The 23,032-nt window shown below is 47.1% G+C and overlaps 1 protein-coding gene across 1 annotated transcript in view; it reads right to left on the bottom strand.

Moving 5' to 3' along the window:
• The window catches only part of Rhoj (ras homolog family member J), a 95,701-nt gene that overhangs the window by 7,351 nt on the left and 65,318 nt on the right, over positions 1–23,032 (bottom strand). The window contains exons 2-4 of the mRNA XM_050153645.1: positions 17,162–17,220; positions 6,600–6,764; positions 4,302–4,397 (exon numbers count right to left, since the gene is read on the bottom strand). Coding sequence (XP_050009602.1) covers positions 4,302–4,397; positions 6,600–6,764; positions 17,162–17,220 — 320 coding nt within the window. The remainder of the gene's footprint in view (positions 1–4,301; positions 4,398–6,599; positions 6,765–17,161; positions 17,221–23,032) is intronic.

Raw genomic sequence — 23,032 nt, 5'->3', positions numbered from 1 at the left:
GTATCTGTGTGTGTATCTCTCTGTGAGTATGTATCTGTGTGTGTCTGTGTGTTTATGTGTATCTGTGCATGTGTATTTATGTCTGTGTTTCTTTGTGTGTCGCTCTGTGTGTATGTATGTGTATCTCTCTGTGTGTATGTATATGTATCTGTGTGTATGTATGTGTATCTCTCTGTGTGTATGTATCTGTGTGTGTCTCTGTGTGTATGTATCTCTGTGTGTTGTATGTGTATCTGTGCATATGTATTTATGTCTGTGTGTCTGTGTGTGTCTCTCTGTGTGTATCTGCATGTGTGTCTCTCTCTCGTGTATATGTATGTGTATCTCTGTGTGTGTGCCCACATATGTAGGCCTGAGGAGGATATCAGGTGTCTTTCTCTGTCACTCTGTCCTGTGCCCTGGGAAAAGGGTCTTTCATTCAGCCTAGACCTGGCTGGCCAGTGAACTGCTGGGATCTGCCAGTCTCTGCCCAGTGCTAGGGTTACTGCACAAGGAGCCAAGCCTGGCTTCTATGTGGGTGCTGGGATTTAAACTCACGCGTAGCTCATATATTTGCATAGCAAGTGCTCTTACACGATGAGCCATCTTCTCGGCCCTTGGGCCGTGCTGGTTTTCTTACTCTCCGAGCCTCTGTGACTCCATTACCCAGCCCAGGAACAAGCTGGCCAAGCCGACTGTCATTGAAACAGGATTGTTTGAAATGTCACAGATAGGAAGTCTCGGTATGAAATAAAATTGCTTTGGTCAGGTCCTGAAATTTCTTTCAAAACTCTTCCTACAGACGGCATGTAAGTTTTTGGTATGTGTTCTTTTCTGATAAGAAGGGCTGTTTTATAAGCCAACGGGAAATCCAAAAGCAGGGAGCTGAAGCCATCAGTGGACACTGAACGTCTGTCTACTCTATGGATTTTGCTTTGGCAATGGTCTGGCCTTTAGATTCGGAAACGACTTCAAAAAATTCATTAAAAACAGGATATGAGACAGAGGGAAGGGGGATAGAGAATTTCTTTTCTAACAATTACACGAAATGTCATCTGCTGCCGTTGGGGCTTGTGTCCTAGCTTGATCTGCACACACGCGAAAGGCACAGCGAGGAATGATTAACTGAACGGCTGCTTGCTTGTAGTGACTCTTGTCGGTCATGCAGAGGGAACAACAATATCAACAACAACAAAAAAAAACCCTGGAAAGTGCTGGAGGCTGTTGTCATTGGACGACCTTCCCACTGATGATCCCAAAACTCAAGAGTGAGTCCAAAAATTCCAGGAGTTTGAGCGACTCTGTTCATCCATTCTGGGACCCCGAGAGACGAGTGGGGCTTGCTCCCTTCCTCCCCGCAATGCTGCTAACTGACAGTGGATTAGAGTATTACCCTGTCCACCTGTGCCTCTGAACGACCAAGGAGGAGCCCGAACTTGTCTCTCCCGGTTCTGATATGTGGGGAGAGAATGGGACAGTCCATAAAGGCATTGCTATGTCAGGAGGTTAACCTAACATTACGGCGTGCTGATGGTTCCAGGAAAAGCAGCCAACAGATTTCGGGCGTGACCTGGGACGTACGTGTGAGGAACAGAACCCAGTTGTGAGGTGACTGCTTGCTGCCGTGTTCTACGTGCTCAGAGGGTCAGAGAGGAGTGTTTGTCCTGGTTCAGGGAAAGGGCACCGGCATGTTAGAAAGAATGCTTCTGGATCGCTGAAGACGGAATGGAAAATCGTGTCAAGGAGACACAGCCCTCCTTGTTCGCATCGGCAGCCTTTCCTGGTTCTTGGAGAAAAATGACCCATGCTGCCAGGCATTTGGGACCCATCTGCAGAGGCTGAGACTCCTTGTTTTGACACACGTGTGAGCGATCTGAAGCAGGGTTTACCAAACTGACACATTTCACGGGAACAAAACAAAACACAGGAGAGACTGAGGCTGCGAAGAGAGCGCCTTTCTGATACCTTCCTTATAATACTGAAGATGCATTGTTCCCAGTGCCAGGCAACATGCCACAAAGACAGAACGCACACGATCTGATGGGAAGAAAAGAAAACAAACCAACTCCCAACGTGTCTAATCAAGTGAAACGGCAAGCGAGTCCTTTTTTCTTCCTCTGATGGGGTGGGACATGCTGAAGAGGCATAGAAATAACTAGAAGGGTGGGGAGGGGAGGGAGCCTAGCTGGCGGCATTCTTGCCCAGGATGTTCAAAGCCTGGATTTTGATTCCCAGTTCTGCACAAAATAAAACCAGGTGTGATACCAGCCACGAGAGAAAGGTAGAGGACCGGGGTCATCCTCAGGTAGATATGAGTTCGGGGCCAGCCTGGGCTACGTGAGAGCTTTCTGAAATCAAAACCAAAAACTAGTAGCTAGAAGGAACAGAGGAAAGTATTGACAATAACACACACTGCGAGGAGGTGCTTTGACACACATAATCAACACTGTAAATTCTTGCTATTCTAGTAAACTATGTGCTAGAGGAACCAAAGACCGAAGAAAGTAAAAACATTTCTGTTATTCCATGAATTGTCACGAAACCAGTTAAGAATCTCACTTGGCTTTCTTTTAGCTAGGATGTCATAGACGCCACATGATTGTGAATCTGAGAGCAGTTGCTAGGAGAGGCTGGCAAAAGGCAACCAAGTGGTGAACTCAGCCCTTGTTCTTAAAGAAAATCTGAAACAAAATGGAAGGTTTTGGAGAGGGAAAAACCAAAAGCCAACTTCCCAAATGAGAAGTGAGGCTAGGAAGCCACCAAGATGGATGAAGTTGAGGACAGCCCCAGAGACAAGGAAAAGAGAGAACAGACTCCTACAGAAACAGTGGGGTGCCTGCTAGGAGTCACAGACGGTTATATACGTTAACATGTAGGTTAATGAGAGTATCTGGCTGAGTGTTGGAGTAGAACCTCAGACCTGCTCATTTTCCTAGGGAATGAACACACACACACACACACACACACACACACACACGCACGGCTGGAGAAGAGACAATGGGCATGACACTCAGGTGCCCAGATGGTAGTGTGCACACAGCTGGATTCAAATGTGTCAGCCATTCGGACCTGCTTGTCTCCCCAGGGCTGTTTCCTCTCCCCTAAGAGGCTTAGCATCCCACCATCTTCTCGAATGCCCTGTTCTTGTTCTGGAAGAAGCAGAAAGAGTTCAAGTGTGTGTGTGTGTGTGTGTGTGTGTGTGTGTGTGTGTGTGTGAGAGAGAGAGAGAGAGAGAGAGAGAGAGAGAGATGCCTTTATACATCGTGCCCATAAGACATCAGAGTTAATCCACTTCCAGAGAAGCTGTCGTATTACATCTGGTAGGTACCTCTAGACAAATTTTAATAAGAGAAATGCCTCTTTCTTTTGGCTAAGGAGTAATTTGTAGTTAATGTCATTGTTGACTGGGTTTGAGAAGGTGAACAACTGCCTGGGGGCATACATTTTGCAGGGTTAGTTACTGAGAAAGTAAAACATTAAAAATTTAAAGTCTCCTTGGGTTGAAGGATTGGCGACTACATCAGGGAGGAAGTGGCCTCAAATTGGGGAAGTGTGGTCCTTCAGTCTCCTTCTGCAGAAAGAAGTCGCGTGCACATGTGTTCATTTTAGTGGCTGCTTTGCACTCGCCATGGTGGTGGCGGGGAGACAAAGGTCTGGTGTCTGGCAGATGCATTTTGAAGCACTTCTACAACAAGATCACTGGTGATGGCTCACTCTCAGAAGTGGAGAACGGCCAGTGGAGGGGACTCCATTTCCTCTGAGCTGGCTGACTTCATCTGTCAAGCCGCCACTTCGCCACTTAGATGCCTCACCCTGTTACTCTGAGCTGTGTGTTATTTTTTTCCATACGCTGTTTGTAACAGTGTCTAGACTAAGTGACTATGCATTATAAGAAGCGAAGTATCGGACAAAGGTAACTCTGTCAGATGATTTTCATCCAAGTTTTTTCCTGCGGCGGGAGGAGAGAGAAAATCCCAAAATGCCTCCTGTGAGGTCATCTAGGTGAGTTACCCTGGCCATAAACAGGGAGGTTTGTAGATATATGTCTAATGAGTCACCTTAATTCCTGCTTAATGGGGCAAGTGCGTTTTCTAGACAAAGCTGAAGCAAAATGGGAAGTGCTGAGCTGTTGAAACTCACGGAGTTTCTTAATGAAAAGCAGAAGGTGCCTGCCGACAGGAACACTCACCAACATGGCCCCTTCTAGCTCATCGAGAACAGAGGAAGAAAGAAAACACGAAGATTCGAAACACACGGCAGTTTAAGGCAAAACCCTGCACAGCATACCCATCCTTGAACACGCAATTCAAGTGTGACCGTACCGCTTTCGCCAACTTCACGCCATGCTCGTAGGTGAGGGGCTTCTCTTTCATGTACAGGAGACGAGCCAAGGTTTTGGGGTCATCCCGGAGATCAATCTGGGACAAAGATACATTCACTATTTTTAGGCCTTCTCAGTTATTTTAAGTGAAGATATAAGATAGTAAGTACCCTTCCCTGGCAAGGTCTTTGTTGCTGCTGAGTGCTCTCCAAGAAGTCAATATACTCACCCAAGCTATATCCGAGAGTGTGAAGTGGTTTATTTATTTATTTATTTATTTATTTATTNAGTGAAAGTGTTGGTTTTCAACAGTGTCACACGGCCCCGCCCTGTCCTGTTTCTGTATTTCTGTGCTGGGCCTTGCCCGCCTGGGGTTAGGCTACTTTCTGGACTTTATTTATTTATTTATTTATTTATTGCACATGGATGTAGCAGGGTGGCCTTAAACTTTCTTCTTCACAGCATTTACCCTGGCTGCTGTGCCATCTGAAGTTTTGAATTTTCTCTTTCTTTCTAGAATTCACAGACAGTGCACAGGTGCTAACCAGATGGCCTGGGGGCCTTGCAGTGATTAATTATTTGATCGTAACTTTGCAGCTTATATCACTCATTATATAATACTTTTTCGTGACTTGGGCTCCAGTCTTTTTTTTCCTTTTCTGAATCAAATCTTGCCCTTCAAAGGGATGGATATTTGCTCCCCGTGAGCCCTTTTCAACAGATAACCAATGTATTGGCAGCGTCTGCCGGGGAGTCCCAGTGATGAGAGGCCAAAGGGCTCTCACAGTCCAAGAGCAGAAACCCTCAAGGGGGACCTGCTTTGAAGGCAGCGGGTAATAGACCGGACAGTTTACTAAACACTGTGCTTGCTTTCAAATGTCACTGTGTATGTGGGCACACAGGATTTGCTTCTTAAGAGAAGTCACAAGGCCGAGCTAGGACCCAACCGATTAGGATGATGCTTCTTATGCAAAGTCTTGGTTGTTTCCATTTGCTTTTCTAGTTGCCCTCATCATTTGACTGGGTGTCTGTCTGTGCAGTGACTGAAGGACTCAAGTCACCCCGAGGGGTGTGATGTCCAGTTGTGTATGCTGGCAGCAGGATCATTCACTTCTCATTACAGACAAACACTAATATTTGCAACTGAAGGTAAGTGACTTCATTTAAACAAACAAACAACAGCTATTGTTCAGAGCAGGAATGTGAATTGTACCCAGCAGTGTGGATAAATGAGTTAGTTCTACGTTGTCTGTTTTTTTTTTAATATTTATTTATTTATTACATATACAATATTCTGTCAGTGTGTACGCCTGCAGGCCAGAAGAGGGCACCTGACCCCATTACAGATGGTTGTGAGCCACCATGTGGTTGCTGGGAATTGAACTCAGGACCTTTGGAAGAGCAGGCAATGCTCTTAACCGCTGAGCCATCTCTCCAGCCCTACGTTGTCTGTTTTTAAGAGAAAATACGTATCCCCATCTGCCCATGTTGTTTTTAGAAAGCAGTTTTCTTTTATTGATGCCTTTAAAATTTTTCTGTTTGTCAAGTATGATTCAACATGAGGACTCAGAAACAGGAGCATGAGAAAGGGGTACAGAGCCCGGCAGCCATAGCACAGTCCTGACCTCGGGGCACTCGTGCCCCTAGAACCAGCAAAGAACCAAACCCACTTAAACTACAGATGGTTCAGATATCCTCAACCAAGAAGAGGAAATTTTTCTTGATGGAAATTCAAGCTGTAGAATTTCATCAGCTTCCAAACCCTCCCAAGGTGTTGACAATTCATCCATGTTGCTCTTACTGTGTGTGTTTTAATTTCCCCAAGATCTGGGTGGTCAAGGAGTTCAGGAAAAGGTAGAACAGAGAGTTTATCTTTCTTCTCCAGCAGGGCCATCAAGAAGACCTGTCATGATTTGCCCATCTCAATGTAGGGTCATTTTGATCTGCATATCTAGTTTGCTCTATGAAAATTGTGATGCCCAGTTTAAAAAATATCAGATAATATATACAGTTGATGCCCCTTCTTCATTCCTGCACTCAGGGCTGGAGAAGAGTGTCTGCTAAAAAAATTTCTGTTATTTAAAAAAAAAAATAAACTGTGAGGTTAATTTTAAATGCCAGCTCAAAACTTTCTGCTTCATATTAAATAGCTATATACCGTTTTCAACTAAATAACCATGTACCTTCAGGACTTTGGTTCAGGGATATAATATCTCTGAGATTCTCTCCTGGCCTTTGGTGGGATATAGGCTCACCTTTCGCCCATCTCCTCTCACCCCTCCATCACCCTCATTTTAACCTGGGTCCCGATGAGCACGTAAGGCACGTGAGGCATGCAGTCCTTCAGTTCCGGGACCCACTCCTCCTGGACGTTGTGATAAGAGGCAGGGTTTACGACAGAGAAGCAGATGAGAAACACGTCGGTGTTGGGGTAGGAGAGTGGCCGCAGCTGGTTGTAGTCCTCCTGTGGGAAGAGCAGAGGAGGGTTGGTACAGGCTGAGCGCAGAGTCGGTGTGGTTCTTGGGACTCGGGCAGTGTCGGGGCCACTAGGGCAGCTGGTAAGCCACGCCCTTCATTGTACGCAGAGATCTCCTATTTCCGATTTCAGAGCAACTTAAAAAATAGTAAACAGCTTTATGGAGGTACAATTTACATATCATAATGTCTACCCACTCGTTTCTCCTTTAAATTGTGTGTTAGATAAAGTATAGCCATCATGTTTTGTTACACTGCAGTTAAGGGAATGAGCCCATCGGGTCTCCTCACTTGGTTACTGCTTTTACCAATGACAGCGCCTAAAATCTACCTCTCTGGCACTTTCCTAACATACCGCTGCTCACCTCTGGCCATAGTTCTTGTGCTGCGACCGGTAGCTTCTAGAATTATTCATCCTCCCTAATGGTACCCTTATGCTTTGATCCCTATCTCCCCACCTCCTGCCCCTTCTTGCCCCGGGTACCTTCAGCTCTGCTTCCTGGCTTCGGAAACTCTCCCCTTTAAACAGTACAGTTAGCAGGGATGGAGCGGTTCTCCTCGGACACCAGAACTGCCTCTCCTGGAACACGTATTTAAATGACGGCTAGGCCATTGACCCTCTCATCTTCTATTGAACAACTATGGATTGTTTTCAGATTTAACGCAGAGTAGACTAACATACAAAGCAAAGCATCGTTGCCAAATGAGATACATTTGTTGAAGAAATATGTTTGGGATTTGTTTGTAAATTGACCTGAGTGCGAGGGTGTGGTTGTTCCCCCCCCCCTTTTTTTTTTGCCAGTTGTTTAGTTGCTAAGGAGTTTTGGTAACACTTAGCCAATAGTAAGGTATGTTCAGACATGTTTTACTTATATATGTATCCGTATACTATCACAAATATCACACGCGTGTCAATACAGAGGTATCCCATATAGGCACATGTTCCATGTACACATGGCAGATGCCGTGGAGCCCTGTCCTCTGGGCATAGTGTGGCTGTTCCCATCTCCCCAGAGCAGCTGTGGCTACAGGGAGCTCCTTGCCCACAGCTTTTCTGTGGCCGTTTACTACAGTGACTTTCATTAGGGCCCCGGTGCAGGCTAAGACCTGCAAGCCAAGAGAGCTTGGGTCATCATCTGTCACGCCTCACAACATTCGATGTCCTTCTCAGACTGCCATAAATAGACCAGGGGCCAGGCTGATGAGATGTTCTCATTCTCTACCTATGCTCTGTCCACACGTAATTTTATGAAGAAGGGTGACTCATTGTAAAAAGCGGGGTTTAGGGGCTGGAAAGATAGCTCAGTGTTTAGGCTCTTCCAGAGGACCGGGGTTCAATGCCCAGACCCCATATAACAGCTCCCAACAGCCTGTAATTCCCATTCTAGGGTATACAGAGCCCTCGTCTGGCCTCCCTGGGCATAGGCACATAAATGGAGCATTGGGCTGGGTATGGAAGCATCCTGTACTGTACAGGTGCTGGCCTGGAGTGGAGAAAGTTTATCTGCACGTAGCACCAGCATCTTCATCATCAGACCGTGAGGCTTGGGACCCTCACCAAGGACCAGGCACCACTGCAAGAAGGATGTGCACAATCTCTTGGGGTTTTCCGGGAAGCACTAGACAGATGGCACAATCGTATGCATTTCACACAGGAGGAGATCAAGGACCAGGACCACCAACCAAGTAATCAAATACTCAAAGGAAGCATTTTGCGTGTTTCCAGACCTAGGTTTGATTTGGACTGCTATTGCCTTATCTCAGGATTTTAGATGACAGATCACAACTTTTTTTTTTTGACTCGGCTATCTAGGAATATGTATAGGTTAACGTGTGACTCCACTGTATAGGTTAACTGTATAGGTTTATGTGTTCGTGCATTTTTTTGATAGCATTGACTCCAAGTTACCACAAGATGGCAGAAGACACTGTATATTTAAAATATCACCTCTTCTGCCTGCTGCCAGCAACCAAACCAAAACAATTGGCTTAGCCTCAGATGCAGGCAAGGGAGGAGCGGATAACTGGTGGTCTGAAAGGACAGAGTTTATTTAGTGCTTGATCTCCTAGCCATTGATTAAAATGCTGCTTAGATGACGGGAAAGCCGGGGAGGTGAGAGGTGTGTTCAGTTGCTCTCCCGACAGAGAAGGATTTCGGGCGGTGTGAGCTTTTGGGCTTCACAGGGCTCTGGGCTCAGGGCTCGTTTCTTTGCTGTTGGGACTTTAGTCCTGCTATGTAAGTCCACGTAAAAGGAGCGATTACTCACTGGGTGTGTGGCACTGTCAAGGATGCCATATGAGCTGGATAAGGTGATTAAGAGCTGGAAATCAAGTCGGGGAAAGAATGAAAAGACAAACAATTCCATGTAAGTGAACGGCGACAGAAGTTCCTCTGTCTCTTTTAGTTATTCTGAGAGGGTAGAGCATTTATCTGATTGAACTGAAAAATTCCCGTGTTAAATCTGGAAGATCTCTAGACCTGAGTTAATATAGTGATTTCCAAAGGCTGGTCCCCAGGCTGGCAGTACAGCTCCTTCAGACTACACACTCCTGGGCGTCCCAAGCTTAAACTCACGGGGTGCTGAACCCCACATGGCTCTGCCAGCCTGGCACAGTTCTGATGCAGCTCATTTCCTGGGGCTTGGGTTATCATTCTTTCCCCTGCCACCAGCCATACAGTTCTCAGACTGGAACATCCAATAGATTTCAACAGGACTGGAGAGAGAAACATCTCTCAACGTAGGTCTCTGCCTGGCTGGGAGGAGCCTGCCACTCCTGGTTGTGGCTGTGGCTAGGAACTATGGCAGAAGTCCAGAATTAATAAAAAAGAACTCCGGGTTTGGCGATGTGAGGAGGTTGGGGGTTTGAATTCATTACCCACTGATGACTTGAATGGCTTTTGTGATGAAACATGCGTGGACTGTGTAGGTTATGGTCACATTCCTGAAGACGATGTCGCTCAGCCGTGAGGAAGGGCTAAATGGTCCTAATGGCATTGAGGCCTCTTCTAAGATTGAAAATGACTCTTGGCAACAGGCGTTTGTGCACTTCGTGAAGAGACAATGTGTTCATCTATAAAATCCACTTTGAGTGTTTTGGAGGGCTAAGCTGGATGCAAGGGGACTTGGACTAGGGCAGGGAAGGTAGGGATTTGGGACTGTGTACGTTTTTGAGTACTTGCTACCCACTGCCCTGCAAGGCAAGCAAGGGTTCAGGTCAGAGGTGGATCTGGGGCTGTCAAGTGTGGGCACTGTGGATGGTTATTTCAAAGGTTCTGAGGAACAAACACTCAGCACAGACTGGCTGATCATCTGGGCCTCAAATACATTCATGAGCAGCTGTGTCATGAAGGGGCAGTGGTGGAACCACGAAACTATTAGTTCTCCTTGCATTTGGATCACTGGAAACTCATTGCACAGTGGATTTCTGCTCAGCACCAGGTCTGGAGTGAAGCCTAGAATGCGCATGTCTGGTGAGCGCCCAGGGGCTGCTCTCTGTGTAGCAAGGAGAAGCATTGAGTTCTGCCATCTGCCTCAGGCTCACAAGAGGCTGGGAATAGAATTCTGCTTTTTTTTTTTTCAAAGGACATGGTCAATAAGACAAAACGGCAGCCTACAGAATGGGAAAAGATCTTCACCAACCACACATCAGACAGAGGTAACTCAGACACAGAAAGGCAATGATCACATGTGCTCACTCATAAGTGGGTTTTAAACATAAAGCAAAGAAAACCAGCCTGCAAATCACAATCCCAGAGAACCTAGACAACAACGAGGACCTTAAGAGAGACATACATGAATCTAATCTACACGGGAAGTATAAAAAGACAAGATCTCCTGAGTCAGTTGGGAGCATGGGGACCATGGGAAAGGGTTGAAGGGGAGGGGAGAGGCAGGGAGGGGAGCAGAGAAAAAATGTAGAGCTCAATGAAATCAATAAATTCTGCTTTTTTTTTTTTCTGTGTGAGCTGCCTGACATTTAGCCTAGGGTTGTCAGCATCAGCCTTGCTTTCATATTCTCCCTATAAGTCAAGCTAGACTTGGAAAGCCGAACAGGGTGGGAGCTCAGGACGTTGCCCAAGAGCATGACGAGTGGAGACGAACTCAATGGATTCAAGTCCCTACCTCGCTTGTTACTGCACTTTAGTGTAGTTTGTGCTCAGTTCTCTTTGCCCCGTTTTCTTTCTCTGTGAAGTGTAAATGCGAGACTATGATGCTGCCTGTGTGACTCCCTGGGTCGGTGCTTTGGCTGCCGCGAGACCGTGAATGATGAGGGGAAAGGAATCCACCCCTCATCTAAAGCCAGCAGCAGCTGCACTTCCGGGAACCCCAGGCCCTGCCCTCATTGGACTCCCGAGATGACTCTGAAATTCATTTTTCCCAACTATAAGCAGTAATGAAATCCAAATGTTTGGACCTTGATTGCATCTTGTAGTCAGTGTCCTTCATCTTCATTTTTCTTGATTAGGGGAAAGGTAAGCATGGATCCCGAAACTACTTTTCCCAATAGCCCATCACATGGGCAGCAGTCTCCAGAAAGCGCACTCCTAGAAACCACTCTGAGATCCATGGGGCGAGAAAGTTCGAGTTGCTCATGGAGAGGAAAACATTTACTCTGAGGTTTTAGGCAAACTTTCCACCCCGTGCTCCAGATGGCCCCGTCGGCTCAGCCAATAGCAAAGAGGAAGTCCCGTGCGCTTCCAAGTGGACCAGGGGTTGCCATTAATGAGCCCCAGCTGCGTGTACCTCCAGCCTGCTCACGCGCTCCTGAAGACGAGGCCCTGAGAGGGAACAGGAGCTGCGGGTACCAGGTCCCGGTGAAGATGTGTGGCTGCAGCCCTAGGCCAGTGTGGTCTTTCTGTTCCCACAGTCACTGGTGGCAACTGAGCTGCTGTGGGCTGTGGTTTGGCAGTGAGAGCATCCTATGCTCGCGGTGCGCAGGCCGCCTCTGGTCTCGAGAGGACCCGAGCTCGCTCTCTGATGAGAAACTGTTGTAAACAGCAGAGAGGGTGGTCCCTGGCTCCTGACCGCAGGGTCCACTCATTTCTCCTGGCAGTGATGCTGATCACAACTTCCGCTAGTGCTTGCTGTCTTTGAGATGCAACCACGGGGAGTGAGGACTGAGAGCTGGCTTTGCTCATGTCACCACTGGGAAGACCGCGAGATGTCGTCGCAGCACCGTGGCTGATCCACTGGGGGCGCAGAGGACGCCTGGCTCTGAGCACCGGCCTGGGAACAGCCCCTCCCCCACAGTTCCTCAGGCTATGACTGCTCAGGCTTAGCAGACGCCTTGCCACTCTGACATCACGCTTTCCTCTTCATTTCTCATGGCACACGCCGAACAAGCCAGCTGGGCACGCTGTCCTTCTTAGTCTCGTCCTGTAGCTGAGCCAGAAATCGGAGCACAGGAGGAACTTTGAGAGAAACTGTGAGCAATCCTTGACGAGGAGTCTGAGCCGCGCAGGTGAGTTGGCTTGACCTGAAGAGACTAGGCCGAGGGCTGGCCTTATTGCTTGCCTGATGGTCTGAGCGTAAGTGCTTTATTAACCTAAATTTTGATTTTTTTTTTTTTCTGGTGGCTTTCTCCACCGCTCCCCCTCCCTCCGCCCCCCGCCCCGAAGACAGGGTTTCTCTGACCGGCCTGGAGCTCATGCTGTAGATCAGGCTGGACTTGACCTCAGAGATCTGCCTGCCTCTGCCTCCCAAGTGCTGGGATTAAAGGCGTGCGCCACCACCGCCTGGCCCTAGTTTTTGAAATTTCATCTGACTGAATTCTGAAGATTTTTTTTCTTACTCAAAGCCCAAATGATAGTTTGTCTCAGAGGTCTGGGAAGGAAGCCAGCTTCCACGTGCTTGCAGCACACACATGACGTCATTAGAAACCATCTTCATCTGTGAGTTCGAGGCCAAACGGGTCCACAGAGCTAGGTCTAGGACAGCCAAGGCTACCCAAGAGACCCTGTCTCGAAAAACCAACAAAGCAAAACCGAAACAAACCGTCTTCACCAGAAGCTTGACTGAGTTGTGAAGCCCTGAGGAGAGTCTTGAGCCTGTCTTTGACACAGCCATATTAGAGGCCACACGGCAGAGGAAAGCTGGCTAAACAGTTTTGTTCAGGGTTGCCTTCAAGGGTGGGGATAACAAAATCCCCTCACCCAACCTTTCAGAATGAGTCTTCTTCTTCTTCTTCTTCTTCTTCTTCTTCTTCTTCTTCTTCTTCTTCTTCTTCTTCTTCTTCTTCTCCTCCTCCTCCTCCTCCTCCTCCTCCTCCTCCTCCTCCTCCTCCTCCTTCTTCTTCTTCTTTTGGTTTTTCGAGACAGGGTTTCTCTGTGGCTTTGGAGCCTGTCCTGGAACTAGCGCTGTAGACCAGGCTGGTCTCGAACTCACAGAGATCCGCCTGCCTCTGCTTCCTGAGTGCTGGGAGTAAAGGCGTGCGCCACCACCGCCCGGCTGCTTCTTCTTCTTTTATTTCCTTTTTTTAAATTGGTATTTATTGAACTCTACATTTTTCTCTGCTCCCCTCCCTGACTCTCCTCTCCCCCTTCAACCCTCCCCCAAGGTCCCCGCGCTCCCAATTTACTCAGGAGATCTTGTCTTTTTCTACTTCCCATGTAGATTAGATCTATGAAAGTCTCTCTTAGAGTCTACATTGTTGTCTAGGTTCTCTGGGGTTGTGATTTGCAGGCTGGTTTTCTTTGCTTTATGTTTAAAAATGACTTATGAGTGAGTACATGTGATAATTGTCTTTCTGGGTCTGGGGTTATTGATATGCTCCGAGGTCATTTCTCTTGCCTTATTTAGTAATAGACTCAACAGGTAATTTTTGGTTAGTTGTCAGTGTTCTTCAGCCTTGAAACTTCAGGCACATTTGCTAGTATCACTGGAGGGGAGACGATCCTACTTAGAAAGGGGACTGGGACTTTTGGGACAAGCCTTATGGGATGGCTGTTCTTGGTTGTCAACTTGACTGCATTTGGAATTAACTAAAGCCCAAGTGACTGGGCACACCTGTGAGGGATTTTTCTTATGTAAACCATTGGAAGTGGGAAGATCTACTTTTAACCTGGATCTTTTGATGTGGGAAGATCTACCTTTAATCTGGGCTGCTGCTTCTGCTGGCAGAACATATAAAGACATGGGAGAAGGAAGCTTGCTCTCTGCCCGCTGTCTCTCACCCTCACTGGCAATCCCATTCTTTCACTGGCATTAGAGCCTACATCTTCAGGATTTCAGCACATAATGGAGACCAATTGAGACATCTGAGCCTCATGGACTGAAAAAACTACTGGATTCTTGGACTTTCCATTGACAGATAGTCATTGTTGGATTAGCTGGACCACAGCCTGTAAGTCATACTATTAAATCTCTCTCTCTCTCTCTCTCTCTCTCTCTCTCTCTCTCTCTCTCTCTCTCACACACACACACACACATACACACACATACTCACACACATGTATATATATATTAGATCCCACAAACATATATATATATATATACATGTATGTGTATATATGTGTGTGTATTACACATATTATACACAGGTGAGTTGGCCTGACCTGAAGAGACTAGTTCGGAGGACTGGCCTTATTGCTTGCCTGGTGATCTGAGGGGTAAAGCTTTTGCTAACTCAATGTTTGATTTTTTTTTTCATCCTATCAGCTCTGTTCCTCCAGAAAACCTGGACTATACACCTCCTAAATTAAATTTGTTGTGAAGCTCTTTTGGCTAATTTGTAGAGGTAGAGGTAGTTATTTTGTTGGAAACATTCCTCAGCCACTAAAGACTTAAATCCCTTAACTTGGAGCCAGGATCTAAGGTCCTGCATTTGTTTCTGCCGTGTTTTGTAAGACAGGGTCTCAGGTAGCCCAGGATGGCCTTGTACTTCCTATATAGCTGAGGATGACTTTGAACTTCTGACCCTGCTGCTTCAGTCTCCCCAAGCACCATGCATTTCTAAGTCGCTCCATGTACAAGCTATGTCAGCGGACAGCCCCTAGAGCGGCGGCTCGGGAAGTGTGCTGTCCACAGCGGCAGCAACAGAAATCTATCATACGTGCAAATTCTCGGGACCCACCCTGGACTTGAAGCATTGGAAGCTGTGGCGATGGCCCCATGGCTGGTTTTTAACAAGCCCTGGGTGATTCTGGTGCATGCTCAAGTTTGGGAATCGCTGGTCCAGGAGGCGAACGACAGTCTATCCTCCGCTGGAACACGTCCCTGTATTTCAAAATCTTCCACGGCTGAAAGGCCTCCCTTGAGCCTCAACTCAAACCTTTTTGATTAATTACCTCAAGTTCTTTCAGGGTTTCTTGAAATTACCTTCTAAAGTTCTTAATCACAGAACCTGAGGCCCAGAAGGAAGCTTCACATGTGTTCTGATTTCCCATCTCCACGCTCCCCGTGTGAACCTTGTCTGTCCGGAGATTTCAAAATAAGTGGAGGAAAGCAATAAGGTGAAAATTAAGTGGAAGAAATAGCGCGAATCTACTTGTTACTATATTTTACAGCGTTCCTCACCCTGTGTCAGAGGTTTGGGTCACCCTTCTGCTTCAATTTGAAGTTTAGTGGTATTTTCACAGTATATTAAAGGTATTTTCACAACATATTAAAGGTATTTTGACAATATATTATAATTTCCAATTACCCTAGTGTTTTTTTTTTTTTTTAAGGATAGAGTAAGGGAAATAATAACTCAGCTCTACAGGAGCTTTTAAACGGTTTTATTGGGTGTGGATTGAAATAGAGATGGGGGGGATATTGTTGTTGAGGCAATTATATATAGGAACCAACAGTTGCTGTGGATCACTACAGAAGCAGGGGGAGAGCCAAATGGGCAAGGGCTTCCAGAATTTTCTGAGAAGGCAAGGGGGACAGAGCAGTTTCCGAGTGTGAAAGAGCCCGTTCTGGACAGAGCTTTGCAAACTGGAGTCTACGGACCTTACACACTGGGGTTGTCATGCACAGACGAATAGAGACAGCCCACTGATCACGTGACTGAGTTAGAGTAGGCACTTCCAGCCCCTGAATCCATGCGCCTCGTTGGCTGGGATGTTTTCTGCTAGGAGCTGTATTCTCTTGTATCGGAGGACACAGAGTGACTTTTCCCCTTGAATAGCTAGGGGCATATGTTTTCCCTTCTTCTGTTTCTGTTTCTTGATATTGATGGGAGAGGTCACCCTACTCCCTAGTTCTGACAGTGGTTTTCCAAGTCACCTGGCCACGGGTAGAATCCGGAGGGTCCTGGAAAGGAGCCTTGTGTCTGATGCTAGACTATCCCTGCCCCCTGCTCTGGCTGTAAAGCCACAGCTTTGATGTCCCACACACACTTGGTGGTGGTCCTTGCACACACACACTGAAAACCTTGAAGAGATCCCATTTATTTATTTTCTAATAGAGAGCTTTCAAGTTGACAAAATGACATATCTCCAGATAATTGTGAGAAAAGGCCTTGACAAATGCATAGCTATTAACAATTACCAAGAAACTCACAGTGGGAAAGATCACGGTCAAATATTCACTCCAAAGGACTTAAGCCGTATAAATTTGGACTGACTGAATAACCCGCTGGTTTTGACCTAAATAAATGATTCAAGACATATGGTAACAGGCTTTATCCAAGAAATTAGGCCACAGCCATCCATGGCTCCTTCACAGCCCCTCCTCCACTGGGCAAACTTCTAACCCTGGATGTTTTCCACAGCTCTGTGTGAAGTGGGGAAAAGGCGGTTACCCAGTGTTTTCACCCAAGGACAGCCATGTGCAGGTTCGCTGTTGGGATTCAAGTCAATGCCCTTCTATTCTCAAGCCCAAAGAAACACTTGTGACAGAATCAGAGTATCTGGGGAATCATAGAAAACTAGGAGTCGCTTTGCAGTGGTTCGGGATTGACCTTCATCTGTGGGATGAATTCAGATCCTTGTTTTCTTTTCAGTCCTTAACCCATCATACCCCCCCCATCTCTTCTGAGCCTTTTCATAGCTCATTAGGGTAAATCATATAAAGGATGGGCAAAGAAAATAGCATGGGGAAAAAGGGTAAAGCTATAATTTGTAAAATAAACCTGTACATCTTGGATGTGGAACAGGGTTGGGTTGGAGACAATTGAAAATCTTGGCTAGAAATATTACTTTGTTGTTTTGAGTATTGATGGTTTTGCAGTGTTGGTCATACCATCAGCGATTTAGGATTTTATATATATATATATTTTTTTTCAAGTTAAGAATGTGCATTTGGTTGCCGTTTGGGTAGAGTATATGCGGGCCCCAAATGATGAGAATGGGAGATGCCCATGCTGTTAGCTCCTGCATGATGAGCCAAATGGACCATGCTTTCTCCTACACCCCTTTCTTCCCCCAACCCTTAATGAATGGAGACAGTGAGCTCATACCTGTCCTGCGGTGTCGTACAGTCCAAGCAAGTGCTGCTTGCCTCCCACTGTCACGGTCACTAGGGGAGAAGAGAAGAGAAGTCATAAACGAGGCTTCAATCGGCAGACTGACTCATGCCAGCATCTCTCTAGGCAGGGAGGCTGAGCATATGTCTCATTGGTGTGTGTTCTAAACCAAGTTGACAGCATCGTTTCCAAATGAAAGAGAACCTTGGGCTGCAGTGACAGCAGATGGTCGGAGCCAACTCCAAATCTCTCAATGGAGATGGATATTTTTGGTGTTACTCGAGTACTCGCTAGGCTGTTGGCCTTTACTGGGCTCTGCGATGCTAAGCTCCTGAAGAAAAAGGATGCTGAGTCCTTCTCTAGCTAGGTCATCGCCATCTTTACTGTGAGTTTCCTTTCAGGATAGAGTCAGGTAATTAGCCATTAGAAATCTCTGTGTTCTTTGGGCCAAGGAAATGGCTCAGTGGGTAAGGTGCTCACTGTGCAAACATGGAGACTTGACTTGGGGGTCTCCAGAACCCATGCAAAATGGCCAGGCATCTGTACCTGACCTTACGGGTACTTAAGTGAGCATCTGTACATGGGTACAGGGAAGGGACAGAGATAGGCACTGGACCTCACTGGCCAGTCAGTAGAGCCAGTTGGTGAGCACTAACTTCAGTAAGAGACCTTGTCTCCAAAGAGACTGGAGAGAGTCACCAAGGAAGACATCAGACACCAACCTCTGACCTCTGCTTCACACAGGGGTACCTGCACACATATGTATGTGCATGCATATGCACCTGACCATATACTACACACACACACACACACACACACACACACACACGAAATCTGTTGTTAATCCAACTTTGAGATATTAATAAAATCCAGGTGCTGCCTGGGCCTGCGCTTTTAGGTATGTGACTTCACATACCGACAGGGTTAGATTTGCCCAGCAGGCTTGACGCCTCGCCAAGCAATTGTGCCCAAAGTGAGGAGTGATGTGGAAATACCAGCCGCTCCGCACATGTCTGGGGATGACATCAAGTCTCAAGTTGCTGCTCACCCGAGAGGGACCAGATTGCACGCAGGAGGGATACGGTTCTCTTGGCGAGTGGAAAGAGCAAGGTGAAATGTCCAGAAAATCCAAATCTCTGCTGGGAACTAGGGAAGCCTGCGTATTGCAACACCCCTATCCCCAAGCTGATTAAAAAACGGGCAGTGACAAAGTAAAAGTGGGCTTGATGCCCTCTGCCATCAGCTGCACAGGAAATGAAGGGTGACTAGATGGTGGCTACTGTGTCAGCCTCTTTCCCTAGCCAGCTGCTCAGGGTGACTGACTCGGTGCCGATTTTTTACTTTGATTTATTTTCAGGTCGATGGGCCTCGTGTGTGTGTGTGAGAACATTTCCTAATGCCGCTCTTTGCAAAGCACTTGTTTGAGAGTCTCCCCAGATACCGGGGACTGTTTTTCTAATCTACTCGCATTCACGTGTGTTCAGTTTCATAACACGACCGCAGCCAGATGTGCTTCTAAGCGTGTGCTTTTCAACGCCAAACCCAGCTCTATGAAATCCTCATGGTTAACACTGACAGGCAGGGGTGGGGGCACTTAAATATTTTCACTTCTGTCCCTAAGTCAGGCTAGCAATGGAAATGGGGGTGCCCAGAGCCCTTTGTCCCGTCTTACTTCCTTCTTTGTGCTCATTAGCAGAAGACAGCCTAGACTGAGGTTCCTAAATGGTTTCTTTAATGACCAATTGGTTACCTAGTCACGGATCAAGAATGAATGGAAGAAATCCAGCTATTACAACATGGAATTTCCTGCCACGGGTGAGCCGGGTACATGGAGGTCAGGGCTGCTTTTCATGAGATCCTGTGCACTGCTCCATGACCCACAGGCCCAGGGCTAATAGGGGGCAAGTCATAGGAGCTGAGCCATCTCAGAGGCCACACTGAACACTGCAAACACTCCTAAGCAGTGCCTGTGACCTTCGTCACTGGAGCCCTGCAGGCCCAGCTTTCATTGCCCCCCTTTGCTTAGAGAACAGCTCTCCCCTGTAGCCCCCTTTCCTTCAGAGGCCGCATCCTTTTCTCCTTGGCAGCTGGGACTCCAGGACGCTTCACCAGGCCCAAGACAATTGTGAGCAAGGAAGGCTGAGCTAGGAGCCAAGAGTCTACGCAGGGTCTTTTCCCCTCTTCTTGCCTTTCCTTCTCCAGTGATCTGCAGGCTTCCTGGACTGAGCTCAGAATTGGAAACAGACAGGCCAGATGCAGACCCACCTGCTCAGAGCAAGCGAAAGACATAACCATGCTCAGTGTAGCGTACTTATGCCCGGGTAACACAGAGGGCTGGGAGCATGGCTTAGTGGGCATGATTTTGCACACTCTGCTGGCATTTGGTCAGAGGAGATTTCCTGGGGGAGATGTCTTAGCCGAGTCTGCAACGATGGCGCTGAGTTTTCCCAGGCTGTTGTGGCTCCCTTACTCAGCCTTTATTCTGAAAGCTTTTTCACACTCTCAAAAGTCCTTTGGCTGAGGAAATGGAAAGAAAAAGAATGAAGAGAATTTCCCCGGGTTAAAGCCAAATGGTGGTACAGGATAGGGGAGGATACCACTGTTGGCGTGGAAACTGGGTGAGTCTTCAGGGTTGCTCTCAGTAGCTCTGCGAGCCCTGCTGGAGGGATGCTAAAAACGGGACTTAGAGCTTGTGTCTCTGTCTTTGAGACTCACTTTTGTCCCTCTTCCCTGTTTCCGCTAGAGGACATTAAGGGACGCCAGAGACAAATGCCAGCGTCAGTTCTACAAGACGTGGCTTTAAGAGTCCTAGACAGGCAGTGGTCGTCTTACTCCTTGCCAGCCTGTGTCCTGTGAGGCTCTACGACATAGCAGAGAATTAGTCACAACTCCATGGAAGGAAGGTGCTGCCACCCAGGGCTAATCATCCACGAAATGAGGTCACAGCATGGTTGCTCTCCCCAGACAACTCTGACTTTGAGTCCTACCACTGCCTTTCATCATTGGGGTGACCGTGGGGACATCATCTAGCACCCCTACGTCTCGTGTTCCTTTTCTGTTAAAAGTGGAGGTTCACATGGCAGAAGGAGAGATCTGACTACCATAGCTGTCTTCTGACCTCCACGTGTGCTGTGGCATACGCCTCTTCTGCCATAAATGATTGCGACAAGAATATTTAAAAAATGGGATCAGAGAATATTTGTGAGAAGATTGTGTGGTGGGAAAATATCTGACATACATCCTAGTTCACAGCAGGTGCTGAATAAATGTATCCAACAAGCACATAATTAGTCCGTTCTGAAGACAGGTGTCAGTCTCTCTACCAAGTACCCAATGCATATGAACTGTCGTATAATGAGAATCTTAATTATGGACCGTTAGTTACTTTCTACCCTAAATGGTAGCTGTTTAAATCTGTCTTAGGTTCTCACTGAGGACAGAGTCCCCATGCCCTGCACAAATTCTGCCATCTGAAGTAGATATTGAAGACTCAGGATGGAAACTCTGCCCAGGGTCCACTCCTTGTCATGGGGACAAGGGTCCTTGGGTCTGTGGCTAGATCTTCCCTGGCTAAACACTGACTATAAAGCTACCAGAAAGGCCATACCAAGGTTGTCTTCCCAGCATGCCTTCTGTTCTGGATGCTTTGAAAGTTGTTTTCTGGGCATCGAGGGGTTTTAAAGAGAGCAGGCCAAATGACATGGATGGATGGTTTTCTCAAGAAAGTGTGGAAAGTTGGCCAGGACCTGTTGTTAAACCGGTAAAACAAAGACTTTCTTCTGACTCCATCAAACTCTTCGCTTCCTTGTGTTGGTTTTGGGGTGAATTGGAGTGGTTCATTTCTTGAGGCGTGTCAGCCAGGATACAAGTTTGCTCCCTTGAGGATCATTAACTTAACCCAGGGAAAAAATAGCCCAGCCAGGATTTACGCCTCTTTCCCTCAGCGTTTCAATATCTTAAAGCGGTGTGATTTGCAAATGCATAAGTCCACTGGCCATCAGTCCAGTCAGGAGTGGGGGCATGAGGCATAGGGTTCAAAACCTCTTCCTTGTTGGGTGGTAGCTGTCTCAGAGGCTCCAAGTAGTCTTCTGAAGTTCAGCGTGATAGAGCAAGGTAAGATCCATGATTCCAACAGTAGAAATGTCAGCTCAGTTAGGGGGAGCCCCTGTGCCCTTCAGTTCTCTGGGGGTACAGTTGACTAGCCATGCCACTAATGTATGCTTTCAGTGGCTGGATAAAGCCTGACTGTGTGGTGTGGGTTGCAGCACAGGAGTGCTGTTTTGGAGGAAGAAACACTAACTTTTAGATCCAGCAAGAAACAGACTTTTAAGAACGTTAAACACGCAGCACCTCTCTGTTCATGTCAAAGATGGATGAACTGAGGCGTGAGTGGGCCAGCAAGATGGTAACTTGTGTCCAAAGGCCACTTTGAGGAGCTAGGCAGTGGGCAGGCTGAGGCAGGAGCATCAAGAGTTCAAGGCAAGACCTTGCCTCAAAAACGAAACAAACAAAAAACCAAAACCAAAACAACGTTTCCCTTCCGAAGGCTGCTTGAACATGTTCGACACCTATCCCAAGCCTCCGAAATGTGGGTGTCCATTTTTTAAGGGGCAAATTTGGGGGCATTAGTTATGAAATCTTCCCATAGAACCATCAGAAAGCAGTTAGTATGAAGCTAGACACAAACACTGCTTCCTAAATATAAATGGTGGCCGATTACTTTGTGCGTGTGCACATGTGTTTGTGTGTGCATATGTGCGTGTGTGTGTGTGTGTGTGTGCATGCATGTACGTGTGTGTGTGTGTGTGTGTGTGTGTGTGTGTGTGTGCTCATCTTTCCAATGCCTGTCTGGCTCTTAGCACTGCTTGGCCCCTTCCTGCAGGCCGGCATCAGCCCATCCGCACCAGTTTGTCTCAGCGGCTCATTTCCTTCCTTGCCAGAGTCCCTTTTGTTACTGGAGCATCAGACTGTATGCGTGTGACACAAAGGTCCGGGGGGGACGTCTCTGCTTTCAAAGATGTGTCAGCATAGGGGAAAACCCAAGAGGCTTCCTGAGCATTCCCTGGGATTCTGAACAGAAGGCTTTCTCTCCCCTCTCTTTTCTCCTCCCCCATATCCATTGAGACCGTGTGTCCGTAGTTCAAGCTGCTCTTAATTCACTCTAGAGCCAAGGATGGACTTACAGTCCTGATTTCCCTGTCCCTTCTGGAAGTACAGATTTGTGTCACCATCCTTCCCCCTTCTTTTTTTCTTTTCTTCTTTTGAGACAGGGATTGTCTGCCCTGGAACTGGCTGTACAGACTAGGTTGGCTTTGAACTCACAGAGATCCACCTGCTTCTGCCTCCTGAGTGCTGGGATTAAAAGTGTGCACCACCACCACTGGGCTCTGCCTCCTCGTTTTAAAGGTCTACTCTAAGATAACTAGAACAGTATTTGGGGAACAGGGCTCCCTGGAAAGATTTGTCACCACGGTTCTGGGTGTGGGATGGATGCTCAGGGAAAATATCCCCTTGTCAGGATTTATTTGATGAAGAAGGAAAAGGGGGGGGGGTGGATAGGAGGAGAGGACGACTGGGAAGAACTCTAGACTCAGCTGACTAAGGTCTGGGGATGAGGCCAAGCCAAAGAAAGAGCCAGACAGCCGCACCCTGGCATGTCAGTCCTGCTTGGCCCCACCCTTCCTTCTTCAGTGTTTTTTTGGAGTCCACCTCTGCCTGTTTCTGGCCCCTAGATATCTGTAGACTCTCCTTTTAAAATTATTATTATTATAAATTATTATTATTATTTTTATTATTATCCATTCTTACAACTGTCTCCATGCAGGTCCCATTCCCTAATTGTTATCCTGGTCTCCAAACTTCACT

The sequence above is a fragment of the Alexandromys fortis genome, unplaced genomic scaffold (genome assembly GCF_014885135.2).
Source record: "Alexandromys fortis isolate MF-2015 unplaced genomic scaffold, M_Fortis_MF-2015_v1.1 scaffold_82, whole genome shotgun sequence".
In the NCBI taxonomy this organism is placed as follows: Eukaryota; Metazoa; Chordata; class Mammalia; order Rodentia; family Cricetidae; genus Alexandromys; species Alexandromys fortis.
Note: the sequence above shows the minus strand (reverse complement) of the source record. Positions and strands in the feature narration are given on the sequence as shown.